Raw genomic sequence first — 13,665 nt, forward strand, 5'->3', positions numbered from 1 at the left:
CTTTTCAGGATAAAAAATAAACGTTAAGGAGCTTGGCACAGGCAAAGTCCTAGAGGAAAACCTGTTTCAGTCTGATTTCCACCAGACACTGGGAGAAAAATTTGCCTTTCAGCAGGACAATAAGCTAAAACACAAGGCCAACACTCAAGTGACTGAGTTACCGTTTCGACTTAAATCTACTTGAAAATCTATGGCAAGACCTGAAAATGATTGTCTATCAATGATCAACAACCAATTTCACCAAGCTTGAAGAAGTTAGAAAATAAGAATGCTCTTAGAGACCCAGAAAGACTCACGGCTGTAATCGCTATCAAAGGTAAATATACTTATGTAAATTATAGATATTATTTCTGTATTTAATTTTCAATGCATTTCCTCAAATTTCTAAAAACATGTTTTCACTTTGTTATTATGGGGTGTTGTGTTGAAATGGGTGAAAATGTTGTTTTATATAAATGTTTAATTCAGGCTGCAACACAACAAAATGTGGAGTAAGTCAAGGGGTTTGAATACTTTCTGAAGGCACTATGTGTCGGTTTCGAAATGGGAATCATGGGGTTGGTGTGAGCTTTTGAACCGGATCAAAGTAAATGTTTTTCCCAACAGTTCATTAGCGTTCCTCTTTAGCTCTTGCAGCCTTTGCACACGTCTTCTAAAATAACGAGACTGAAAACAGGTGTCTATTTTCCTAGGACCTACTGTAGTTCAACAAGATTTAAAGAGGGACAAGGAATACAAGAATAGCTTTCGAATATGAACCCATTAGAGAAGTAAACTTGCTATTGTTTGGCTTAAATTATGTCGTCAAAACACCAACATTTTATGGAACAAAGTTTGTTTCTTCACCACTTTCTTCAGTGACCTGGAATGCTCTTATTGGTTCTTAGTTATCCAGAAAATATACAGTAGTAATATAAGCATGCATCAGTATTCTAACATCTCACGGTGATTGAGTTGACATGATCATCAGATATGGCATGACTTCCTTTCTACTATAGCTTTTACAGTCGGCTTCTAAACCTGTTATCTGTATGGATCCTGACACGTGTTAATCCATGCAGATTTTCCCGGAAGTGGTTATGTGCACCTTATAGCACAAGAGGTCCGGTATAAAAGGGAGGTGTGGCTTGGCCTCTTGACCTCTCTCTCCCCTGTCGGCCTGTCAGATTACTTTGTTTGCAGTGTGCAGTTCCCTCTGGTTTCCCCTTGCTTGACCTACTTGTAGTTATGCCATCATTTGTGTTGCAGTCATTTTAGTGATCTCATGTTCACAAAATACAAAACCAACTAAAATTGATTTTGTTTGCACTAACACTAAGTCTATTATATTCTCCTGTTGATGAGTATGCAATACAAACATTTTGTCTGTTTTAACAATGATCTTAAATAAATGGAGTTAATTGAAATAACAATTTTGACAACTGTTGGGTTTGTATCTGGTTACAATGTGTCGTCCAGTGTGTGTCGTTGTGTTCTTTGTGTGTTTCAATATGTATCGATATGACTCGTTATTAGTAGTGTTTGTGTGTCCGTGCGTGTACATTTCAGTTTTGTGTGTGTGTGTGTGTAAACATCTCTTCCTGCAGTCGTCCCAATACCAGTCTGTCGTGGTTGCTGAGCCCAATGCATGTGGTGTGTATCCTGGCCTGGAGGCAGTACAAGCTGCACTGTGTTCTACTGCTGGGGGCTGTCCTGGGACTACTGTTCCTGGGCCTGCTCTTCTTCTCCATGCCCTCTGCCCTCAGCAACAAGATCTTCAACATCGCTGGCTGAACACACTTATCAACCACACACATGCAAACTTTCTCTCAATGTGCCTGATCCCTGAGTGTATTTGCACTCTCTTAAGCATTGTTGGTATTTGAAAGGCTCTTTGTACACACTCTAATGCATTGCACTATTATCACATATTGTTGGTATAATCTTCTATACATTCTACTTTACTATAAGATAATACTCCCATTATGCACTTTATATTTTCTATTAAAAGTGTTAAACATCAATTCTCATACCATATGTTGAAGTGCTTTATTTTCATCATTAAATATTGAAGCATTTCAACTGCACTGTGGGTTTGTGTGTACTCTTCCCGATTAGTCAGTTTGTTCACTCAGGAGCCAACTGCATCACCAGGTTGGGCGGGATCTCCAGCTCAGCATTGACCTATGAGAAGAATGTAGATAGGTTCAGTGGACGTGTCATTAAATTAGCAAACACATTCTGGACACAAACCCTCTCGATGCAATCACAGGCACACACACACACACACACACACACACCACACACACCCTGGAGTTGACGTATTGGTGAAGCAGCATCCGTAGCTCCGTGTTCTGCTGTTTCAGGCTCTGTGTGTCTGTGATGAACTTGGACCTCTCTGTCAGAACAATGCTAGGAACAGACAGATTCAAATAATCAATCAAAATGACGCTCAATCGATCACCACTTTTTATATCACCTGTTTTGTAACTCCATACGAGGCCGCTACTATCTTGTCATCACGTGTATGTGTGTGTGGGCGAGTGTGTGGTACTCACTGGTACTTGTCAAGTGCTGCCTCCAGGGCGCCCCAGATCTTGAGTTTGGCCTCAGGGATGACGTCACCCATGGCCTCCCAGTAAGCAGCGTCTTCGGTGTCATCTCTCCCTCCTAGACCCAGCATACTGGGCTGGTGAGAGGCAGCTAACTCTCTGGGGAAATGTCACAATCGTCACTTTCATTGTGAGAAATATTGTGTGTAAAGTTACGCTTCCCCACATAACATTTGTAAGGTGGTTTCTACACTGATTTAAGTTCGCCGTATTGAGTCCAACGTGTCACCACATAATTAATAAATGAGGCCCGAGGGGTTGTCGTATATGGCCAATATACCAGGGCTAAGGGCAGTATCCAGGTATTCTGTGTTGCGGCGTACCTAAGAGCAGCCTAAGAGCTGTTTTTAATACCAATAAGGCACGTCGGGGGGTTTGTGGTATATGGCCAATATACCTCTGTGTTGCATCGGGATATTGATCCTTTACTACACCCCTTTGCTTAATACATGGGCAAGGCACTTAGAATGCATGCCCAATACATTGCTTGATTATAAGTGGTATGCTAGTTTGGGTATTGAAACAGAGAGCCCCAGTGCTGACCTGGGCCGGCAGTGTTGAGCAGTGAAGGCCCGCAGGGCCACCAGGACATCATTGGGATGGATGAGGTCAGACGGCAGGCTGCAGGAGGAAGTAAACTCCCCTCGCTCCGCCTGAGGACTGGCCACGCCCCATTTTGCAGACACATCCTGAATACAAAAAAAATAAGAAAAGAAACAGGGGGATCATGTTTTATGATCATTCTTACAAGACGTCAGTGCGGAGCTGGTCATCATGGCTACTAACATCAGCCTTCTTCCCTCCCTCCCCTCTCTTCTCCCCCCCCCTCCTTACCTGGGTCAGCTCCCCTTGTGTATGTTTGTACTTCATGAAGAAATCCGCCAGCTTGTACACGTCCTCCTCGCTCTCGATCCCCATGGCCTGGCAGAGAAGAACAGAGCGGAGACAACACTGACACAGCTCCTCTGTCGCGACTGTCATGTGTTTATTTGACAGTAAATGTATAGTTACAGGTGACATAACATACATATAGCCGTCACGTTGTAACTCACAGTGAAGATGGAGTCCAGCTTCATGAGGGACTGTTCATCCTTCTCCAGTGGAGAGAGAAGCTTCAGAAGTTTACTCTCTATCAGAAAACCCTATGGAGGTGAGGGAGGGAAGGAGAGAGAGACAGAGAAGCTGTAAAGGCTAAATGTTGAACTAGTTGAGTTAGATGACACAGTTCCTCTTCCTCTCTCTATTCCTCTGTCATACAGACACACAAACTCTTAGCCCGCTCACCGCCTCGTCACACAGCAGCTCCAGGAGCTTCTTGACCATCTTCACCGACACCGTCCCACTGTGCTCCCCCTCACTCCCTTCCCTCTCTCTCTGCACCTCACTGCTCCCACTCTCCAGCCCTGCTCCTGAGTCATACACCTCCACAGCCAACCCAGGGCTCTCTGCCCCAGGCCCAACCCCGGCCTCCTGGTACTTCCCCTTCCCCAGGCCACTGGTCTGCCCAAGCTGGAGCAGCTCGGAGATTGCCTGGTGCGCAGTCTTCTGGGTCTGTCTCTGGGGCTGGAGGGGGCCGGAGCGCTCCATGAAAGCCAGTGATGGGCGCTGCCAGGACAGGCCCAACTGCTGCTCGTGGACCAGCCGGTCTGTATCCAGGGCCTTCTCCACCAGCGCCTTGACCTCCTCCTCGTTCATCAGCCACACCTCCTCAAACTTCTTGGCATCGATGGCCGCAAAGTGCCTGAATGGAAGGAGGGGAAAGAGCATAGACTTATTAGTAAGAATGGGCATTGTGTCGATGTCTCCCCTAGTGCTTGAGACATTGCACTTGACGTGACATTTGTTGGTCTGCTCGGTACAGTTAAATTGCAGTTTTGACCATCCCTGGGTTATAGCGTTAGACAGGGAGAGAAAATGAAAATGCAAAGACTGACAATTACATTCTCTTTGTGTGTGTGTGTGTGTGTGTGTGTGTGTGTGTGTGTGTGTGTGTGTGTGTGTGTGTGTGTGTGTGTGTGTGTGTGTGTGTGTGTGTGTGTGTGTGTGTGTGTGTGTGTGTGTGTGTATCCGTGTGTGTATCCGTGTGTGTGTGTGTTACTCACCTCATCTTCTTCTGCATGTGTTTGTACTGTTGCATGATGCGTGTGTAGTCGTCAGTGAGGTTCTGGTTCTCCTCCCGAGACTGCTTCTCCTGGTTGGCACACTTGATCTTCAGGTTGTTGACAACATCCTGCAGTCTAGATGATAAAAGTCCCAGTAACTACAGCAGAACTACACAGGTATAAGTGTTATTTACAAGATAACCAGTTTCCCCCAAACTACAGCCCCAAACTGTTGTCGACTTTTGTCAATAGGTTTAAAATATCTAATGGTGCTAAAGTAAACAAACCCATTGTGATAGAAGAGATTGGCGATTCAGCACCACAGAAGCGGACAGCGGTGGAAACAGAACTCAGAAATTCAGCGCCACATTGTAGTGGAGTGATAGTGTTATAGGGTGCATTCGGAAAGTATTCAGACACCTTGACTCTTCCACATTTTGTTACGTTACAGCCTTATTCTAAAATGTAATAAATAAAAACAATTCCTCATTAATCTACACACAATACCTGTTGTCCCCACAGTGACTGTACGTATATACCCCAACCAGAAGCCATGGATTGCAGGCAACATTCGCACTGAGCTAAAGGGTAGAACTGCTGCTTTCAAGGTTTGGGACTCGGGAAGCTTATAACACGGAAGCTTATAAGAAATCCTGCTATGCCCTCCGACGAACCATCAAATAGGCAAAGCGCCAATACAGGACTAAGATTGAATCATACTACACCGTCTCCGATGCTCGTCAGATGTGGCAGGGCCTGCAAACCTTTATAGACTACAAAGGGAAGCACAGCCACGAACTGCCCAGTGACACAAATTTACTGGCATTTTCAACATGCGTCCCTGATTGAGTCTGTAATACCAACATGCTTCAAGCAGACCACCATAGTCCCTGTGCCCAAGAACACTAAGGTAACCTGCCTAAATGACTACCGACCCGTAGCACTTACATCCATAGCCATGAAGTGCTTTCAACGACTGGTAATGGTTCACATCAACACCATTATCCCAGAAACTCTAGACCCACGCCAATTTGCATACCGCTCAAACAGATCCACAGATGATGCAATCTCTTTTGTACTCCACACTGCCCTTTCCCACCTGGAGAAAAGGAACACCTATGTGAGAATGCTATTCATTGACTACAGCTCAGCATTCAACACCATAGTGCCCTCAAAGCTGATCACTAAGCTAAGGATCCCGGGACTAAACACCTCCCTCTGCAACTGGATCCTGGACTTCCTGACAGGCCACCCCCAGGTAGTAAGGGTAGACAAAAACACATCTGCCACGCTGATCCTCAACACTGGGGCCCCTGAGGGGTGCGTGCTCAGTCCCACCTGTACTCCCTGTTCACCCACGACTGCATGGCCAGGCACGACTCCAACACCATCATTAAGTTTGCAGACAACACACCAGTTGTAGGTCTGATTACCAACAATGACGAGACAGCCTATAGGGAGGAGGTCAGAGACCTGGCCAGGTTGTGCCAGAATAACAACCTATACCTCAACGTAATCAAGACAAAGGAGATGATTGTGGACTACAGGAAAAGGAGGACCGGGCACGCCCCCATTCTCATCGACGGGACTGTAGTGGAGCAGGTTGAGAGGTGTCCACATCACCAACAATCTAGAATGGTCCAAACACACCAAGATAGTCGTGAAGAGGGCACAACAAAACATATTCCCCCTCAGGAGACTGAAAAGATTTGGCACGGGTCGTCAGATCATCAAAAGGTTCTACAGCTGCAACATTGAGAGCATCCTGACTGGTTGCATCACTGCCTGGTACAGCAAATGCTTGGTATCCAACCGCAAGGCACTACAGAGGGTAGTGCGTATGGCCCAGTACATCACTGTGGCTAAGCTGCCTGCCATCCAGGACCTCTACACCAGGCAGTGTCAGAGGAAAGCCCTAAAAATTGTCAAAGACCCCAGCCACCCCAGTCATAGACAAGGCAAGCGGTACCGGAGTGCCAAGTCTAGGACCAAAAGGCTTCTCAAAAGCTTTTGCCCACAAGCCATAAGACTCCTGAAAAAGGTAATCAAATGACTACTCGGACTCTAAAAGACACCTAAAGGACTCTCAGACCATGAGAAACTAGATTCTTCTGGTCTTATGAAACCAAGATAGAACTCTTTGGCCTGAATGCCAAGTGCCACGTCTGGAGGAAACCAGGTGACGCTCATCACCTGGCCAATCCCATCCCTACGGTGAAGCATGGTGGTGGCAGCATAATGCTGTTTGGATGTTTTTCAGCGGCAAGGACTGAGAGACTAGTCAGGATCAAGGGAAAGATTAACAAAGCAAAGTACTGAGAGATCCTTGATGAAAACCTGCTCCAGAGCACTCAGGATGTAAAACGGCTGTTTTGCAGATTTGTGAAGATATCAAAATACTTAAACTTACATGCAAAATACCTGCTGTTAACTTTAAAATGATTGGAATGAATTATCCAAAGAGACTGACTGGAGCAAAGGTTCACCTTCCAACAGGATAACGACCCTAAGCACACAGCCAAGACAACGCAGAAGTGGCTTCGGGACAAGTCTCTGAATGTCCATGAGTGGCCCAGCCAGAGCCCGGACTTGAATACGATCAAACATCTCTGAAGAGAACTGAAAATAACTTGAGCAGTGATGCTCCCCATCCTACCCAGCAGAGCTTGAGAGGATCTGCAGAGAATGGGAGAAACTCCCCAAATTCAGGTGTGCCAAGCTTGTAGCGTCATACCCAAGAAAACTTGAGGCTGTAATCGCTGCCAAAGGTGCTTCAACAAAGTACTGAGTAAAGGGTCTGAATACTTAAATGTGATATTTCAAAAACCTGTTTTTACTTTGTCATTATGGGGTATTGTGAGTAGATGGATGAAGGAAGTGAAGGGGTCTGAATACTTTTTGAATCATTGTAGATGTAGCTACCTGGTGATCTTTCTCTTCTGCTGGGACTTGGTGATGGTGTTCTCTTCGTCTCTCTTCTTTAGCACCTGGAAGTTGTACTCCAGCTTCTCCTGGTTCAGCTGGTACGTAGCCTTCATCTGCTGCAGTTGCTGCTCCAAGATCTACACACACACACACACCACAGCTCATTTAAATACAGTCCCTAACATACCTGCATACTCGTTCCACTTTTTCATATTTTCCGTCTACCTGAACATCTGTGTCCAGTTTGATCTTGATCATATTGTATTCCTCCGTGTCCTCTGTCCTCAGCTGCTGCAGCAACACCTCATACTCCTCCACCCTCTTCATCCTCTGCGTCACGTTCTCCAGCTAGAGAGAGAGAGAGAAAGAGAGAAAGGAGAGACAAAGAGAGACACAAACAGTTCAAGTATATTTTCAGGGAGAGAAGAGAGAGAGAGTGTATTTATTTGAATCTTATTTACCTCTTTGTCCCGGCGCTCCTTCGTGTACTGTTCCCATTTCTTCCTGTTCCCTGTGAGTAGGATCTTCCGCTCATGCTCAAAGGAATTCTGCACAAAACAGGAGCAGGTCAACAACCATCAACAAACAGATCAATGAACATGTCAACAACCACAATAACCATCCTGGTGACCAAAAACCAACCAAACGCAGGAAACAGCCCCACTCAAAGTCGGCAGGACACTGCATGGTCAGGGGAGACAGAAGGTGGCTCAGTGGAGGCTGATGGGACGAGCTATTGGAGGATGTATTTATTGTAATGGCTGGAATGGAATAAATGGAATGGTATCAAACACATTCAACGTATGGAAACCACATGTTTGACTCCTTTCCATTAATTCCATTCCACCCAATACAATGAGCCCGTCCTCCTTTAGGTCCTCCCACCTGGCTCATATCTTTCATGTCAGCTCGTGGATCACCCACCAAGGGGTAACCCCTAGGGAATGTGTGGATGCTGTTCATCGACCCCCCACACGTCCTCAACACTCTTTACTATATAGTGCTATTTATATTTATATTGTTTTTGTTTTTTTTATCACCATTTTCATTCTGTTATTTCAATTCGTCCTGCATGTTTTAGCTCAGAGCCTAAGATTTTCACAGTACCCTGCATTCACACCTGCAAGCCTGTACATGTGAGTATTAAACACTGATTCTGAATGTGTCCCACCTCTATCTGGTCCAGTTCATCCCTGTAGGAGCCCATCAGAAACTTGACCTGGTCCTCCATCCTCTCAATCATCAGGTCCACATCCTCTGCCTGCTTCTTTAGATCTTTGACGTAGCGATCGTCACTTAACTTCATCTCCTACACACGCACACACACACACATTATACATACAGACAAAACAAATTAATACACACAAGCACACACACACACACACTACCTTCTGCAACTCGTGGATGAGTTTGTTCTTGTCCTCTATGAGCAGGGCACACAGCTGCTGCTGGCTGCTCAGAGAGTCTCTCAGGTCCTGGGGGATCTCCTTCATCTTTGCCACCGTCCACTTCCTGGTGATCTCCTCAAACTTCTCCAGGCTCGACTTGGCCTCATTCTCCAGCTTCTCCACCCTGCTCAGGGGAAGGGGTGGGAGGGGAGAGAGATAGACGGAGGTCGGAGAGGAGAGGAGGGTTGGAGCACATGAATGTTTGGTTGATAGTCAACAACGTTCCAATTATTGGTAGAAGAGTTTGTTTGTTGAGCGGTGCTGTGAGGAGGTTGTATTCGTTTGACCTGCTTTTTGTGATAATGAGCTACGCATTTACAGTCCATGGTCAACAGAGGGAGCACTTCCACTACAACTGCTGCGGGGCACAGTCACTGATCCTGGGTATGGTACCTGAGTCTGTGGGCCTCCTCCACCTCTGTTTGACGCTGCGATTCCCTAGAATCAGCTGCTACCTGGATGTTGGTAACCAGCTCCGTCCCATCACTCTGCAGCTTTATCATACGCTGGGGGGAATGAGAGAAGGAGACATGTAGTGTGTCTGTGTTGTGTTGACGTTATGTTTCATTGCTTCAAATTAATTTCTAATGCTAACAATAACATTGGCCTAATGGTACCTTCTCACTCTGTTCCACTTGATGCTGGCTTTTCCTGGCCTCCTCTTTGATTTCTTTCTTTTCACGGGAGTCATCTCCCAGTTCTTGTCTGAATGACAGATGGGAAAAGGACATCTTATTTTGGCATGTACTATATACAGTGCCTTGCGAAAGTATTCGGCCCCCTTGAACTTTGCGACCTTTTGCCACATTTCAGGCTTCAAACATAAAGATATAAAACTGTATTTTTTTTTGTGAAGAATCAACAACAAGTGGGACACAATCATGAAGTGGAACGACATTTATTGGATATTTCAAACTTTTTTAACAAATCAAAAACTGAAAAATTGGGCGTGCAAAATTATTCAGCCCCCTTAAGTTAATACTATGTAGCGCCAACTTTTGCTGTGATTACAGCTGTAAGTCGCTTGGGGTATTTCTCTATCAGTTTTGCACATCGAGAGACTGAATTTTTTTCCCATTCCTCCTTGCAAAACAGCTCGAACTCAGTGAGGTTGGATGGAGAGCATTTGTGAACAGCAGTTTTCAGTTCTTTCCACAGATTCTCGATTGGATTCAGGTCTAGACTTTGACTTGGCCATTCTAACACCTGGATATGTTTATTTTTGAACCATTCCATTGTAGATTTTGCTTTATGTTTTGGATCATTGTCTTGTTGGAAGACAAATCTCCGTCCCAGTCTCAGGTCTTTTGCAGACTCCATCAGGTTTTCTTCCAGAATGGTCCTGTATTTGGCTCCATCCATCTTCCCATCAATTTTAACCATCTTCCCTGTCCCTGCTGAAGAAAAGCAGGCCCAAACCATGATGCTGCCACCACCATGTTTGACAGTGGGGATTGTGTGTTCAGGGTGTTGCTTTTACACCAAACATAACATTTTGCATTGTTGCCAAAAAGTTCAATTTTGGTTTCATCTGACCAGAGCACCTTCTTCCACATGTTTGGTGTGTCTCCCAGGTGGCTTGTGGCAAACTTTAAACAACACTTTTTATGGATATCTTTAAGAAATGGCTTTCTTCTTGCCACTCTTCCATAAAGGCCAGATGTGTGCAATATACGACTGATTGTTGTCCTATGGACAGAGTCTCCCACCTCAGCTGTAGATCTCTGCAGTTCATCCAGAGTGATCATGGGCCTTTTGGCTGCATCTCTGATCAGTCTTCTCCTTGTATGAGCTGAAAGTTTAGAGGGACGGCCAGGTCTTGGTAGATTTGCAGTGGTCTGATACTCCTTCCATTTCAATATTATCACTTGCACATTGCTCCTTGGGATGTTTAAAGCTTGGGAAATCTTTTTGTATCCAAATCCGGCTTTAAACTTCTTCACAACAGTATCTCGGACCTGCCTGGTGTGTTCCTTGTTCTTCATGATGCTCTCTGCGCTTTTAACGGACCTCTGAGACTATCACAGTGCAGGTGCATTTATACGGAGACTTGATTACACACAGGTGGATTGTATTTATCATCATTAGTCATTTAGGTCAACATTGGATCATTCAGAGATCCTCACTGAACTTCTGGAGAGAGTATGCTGCACTGAAAGTAAAGGGGCTGAATAATTTTGCACGCCCAATTTTTCCGTTTTTGATTTGTTAAAAAAGTTTGAAATATCCAATAAATGTCGTTCCACTTCATGATTGTGTCCCACTTGTTGTTGATTCTTCACAAAGAAAAATCAGTTTTATATCTTTATGTTTGAAGCCTGAAATGTGGCAAAAGGTCGCAAAGTTCAAGGGGGCCGAATACTTTCGCAAGGCACTGTAACTAGCTATAGCTAACACTAAAGTTGCAGAGGACAGAGTACACCTTCACATGCAATAGCTAAACAGCTAAGCTAAAAGTTTAACAGGTGCTATCTCAAACAGAAGCCAGCTAACGTTAGCTACCTTTTCTTGGCTTCACTTCGTGCAGCTATCCGGAGGCGACGGGCTGCAATTCTCTCCTCTGGATTTTCAGAGTCCACGGAAGGTCCAGCCTCCTCCGTATCCTCGCGTAGGTTACCGGCTTGACTCATTTTTTTCTTAGCTAGCTATCTAGTTAATCTTATTACTATGACTTAAATGTAAATGTAAATGTACTTCGCTTCTACACAAAAGTGGAAAGTGTCAACATCACTCACTATATGATGGTTTGTTGTTGTAATTGTTGCTATGGGTACGGTGGCCAGTCTAAAAAAGTAGGATATTCTGCACCCTACCGGAATGAAATGTGAACTGCAGTGAAATGTCGCGCTTTGCTACTGATTATGAAATAAAAGTGAATCAGAAAATTAAATTATAACCTTTCTTCTAATGTGGAATAGAATAGACAGGGTAGGCTATCCTCACATCTCAGACTATTATTGCTCAAGTCTAATAATAATAATACAATAATACATTTGGTAAATACAAATAATGGGCATTTGGTACACTGTCTATTTTTGCCCTGGTAAGTAGCCAATTCATGTCAAGACCTATACATACTGAGTAGTTATTTAACAAGAAAATCAGCTTCAGTGTCAATGTTGAGAAACATCCCACGTGTGGGATAATGTTAGAATTCTGCTGATCTAACTATTTTTTATTCATGAAAAGTTTATAAAAACCAGATCGTATTTGATCTCATGTGGGCTAAAGGTCTTTGGATGTTCAGTTTCCTGCAAAGGCACTGTATATACTATCATAAATTAGCATTATTAGCATTAGCATTTATGTTACTTGCCGCTTCTCATTTCAACTAACATTCAGTGTTATTTCCACAACTTTTTTCCCTTGAAAGAAGACTATCGCGTCAGTAGAGGGAATGTCTATTTTCCACATCAAAGCCTCTAATGGCCATTTGAGAGCGGAGCATGACCTTGTCCAACCAGCCCAGCCACAAGGGAAAGGGGATACCTAGTCAGTTTCACAACTTAATGCATTCAACCGAAATGTGTTTTCCGCATTTAACCCAACCCCTCTGAATCAGAGAGATGCGGGAGGCTGCTTTAATCGACGTCCATGTCATCAGCAACCGGGGAGCAGGTGTTGTTGGGGGGTTAACTGCCTTGCTCAAGGACAGAAAGGCAGATTTTTTTTTCACCTTGCCAGAAGATTAAGGGAGTGAATAGAACACAATAAAGCACCTGCTGAGTGTTTCACAAGTGTTTACAAGATAATGACAGCGTTTGAAAAGGGGTCCTTCTTGAATTGCGGTGGTAATTGTCCCTTGATTTTGGCACCATGTAAAAACACTTTAAAATGACAAAAACATGACAAATAACACATTTTCCATTTTCTTTAACTGTTTTTTTAATAAGGAAACATGTCATTCCTTTATACTGCAAAATATCTATTTAACAAATTGGCTTATCCCACTGGTGATGTGTTGAGGTGATGTTTTGGGGATTTAGATATATTTATCTATTATTTTGAATGCTAGACAGTGTACAAAAGTATTTCATATATTGTATATATTAATAAAAACAAAGGAGGCAATTAAAAACACCTTATTTTTTGCTAGATTAATTACTATAATATATAATACAGTTTTCTTTACTACAGTATTTATACTATATTTAACTGTAAATAATAATATATATTACAGTATACAACAGTAAATACAACAGTATTTACTGTATTGTTTTGGTGGACTTTAATGAATACTACAGTAAAGCTGTGGTGCAGCTCCTCTCTGATGAGAATTCTCTGGAACGACAGGTCCCGGGGGCTTTCCCTGCACTTAGGTCGTTGCAGGGACGACCACACACACACACACACACACACACACACACACACACACACACACACACACACACACACACACACACACACACACTCAAGCACAGTGCTGAAAAGGCTGTTCGCACAAAGGGGTGCAAGTGAAATTTTGACAGGAGCATAGAAAGCGGACAGGACAGGAGTGTATGTGTAAATTAGTGTGTGTGTGTGTGTGTGTGTGTGTGTGTGTGTGTGTGTGTGTGTGTGTGTGTGTGTGTGTGTGTGTGTGTGTGTGTGTGTGTGTGT

The 13,665-nt window shown here is 44.0% G+C and overlaps 2 protein-coding genes across 7 annotated transcripts in view; one reads left to right on the plus strand and one right to left on the minus strand.

The window, feature by feature from the left end:
• Positions 1-2,066, plus strand: part of LOC118397707 (otoferlin) — a 129,757-nt gene extending 127,691 nt beyond the window's left edge. For all 6 annotated transcript variants that reach the window (XM_052470681.1, XM_052470680.1, XM_052470686.1 and 3 more), the window contains one exon: positions 1,587-2,066. In XM_052470681.1, coding sequence (XP_052326641.1) covers positions 1,587-1,773 — 187 coding nt within the window. In that variant the 3' untranslated portion in view covers positions 1,774-2,066. The remainder of the gene's footprint in view (positions 1-1,586) is intronic.
• Positions 2,015-11,857, minus strand: drc1 (dynein regulatory complex subunit 1 homolog (Chlamydomonas)). Its single transcript, XM_035793671.2, has 16 exons — positions 11,569-11,857; positions 9,684-9,771; positions 9,460-9,572; positions 9,007-9,190; positions 8,790-8,927; positions 8,080-8,166; positions 7,844-7,966; positions 7,616-7,755; positions 4,694-4,828; positions 3,876-4,332; positions 3,644-3,733; positions 3,426-3,512; positions 3,135-3,280; positions 2,538-2,690; positions 2,289-2,391; positions 2,015-2,163 (listed from the first exon to the last, which is right to left on the minus strand). The coding sequence occupies exons 1-16, from the start codon at positions 11,694-11,696 to the stop codon at positions 2,107-2,109; spliced, it is 2,229 nt and encodes a 742-aa protein (XP_035649564.1). The 5' UTR covers positions 11,697-11,857; the 3' UTR covers positions 2,015-2,106.
• Positions 11,858-13,665: the final 1,808 nt, after the last annotated feature.

Source organism: Oncorhynchus keta, chromosome 19 (assembly GCF_023373465.1).
Source record: "Oncorhynchus keta strain PuntledgeMale-10-30-2019 chromosome 19, Oket_V2, whole genome shotgun sequence".
Lineage (NCBI taxonomy): Eukaryota > Metazoa > Chordata > Actinopteri > Salmoniformes > Salmonidae > Oncorhynchus > Oncorhynchus keta.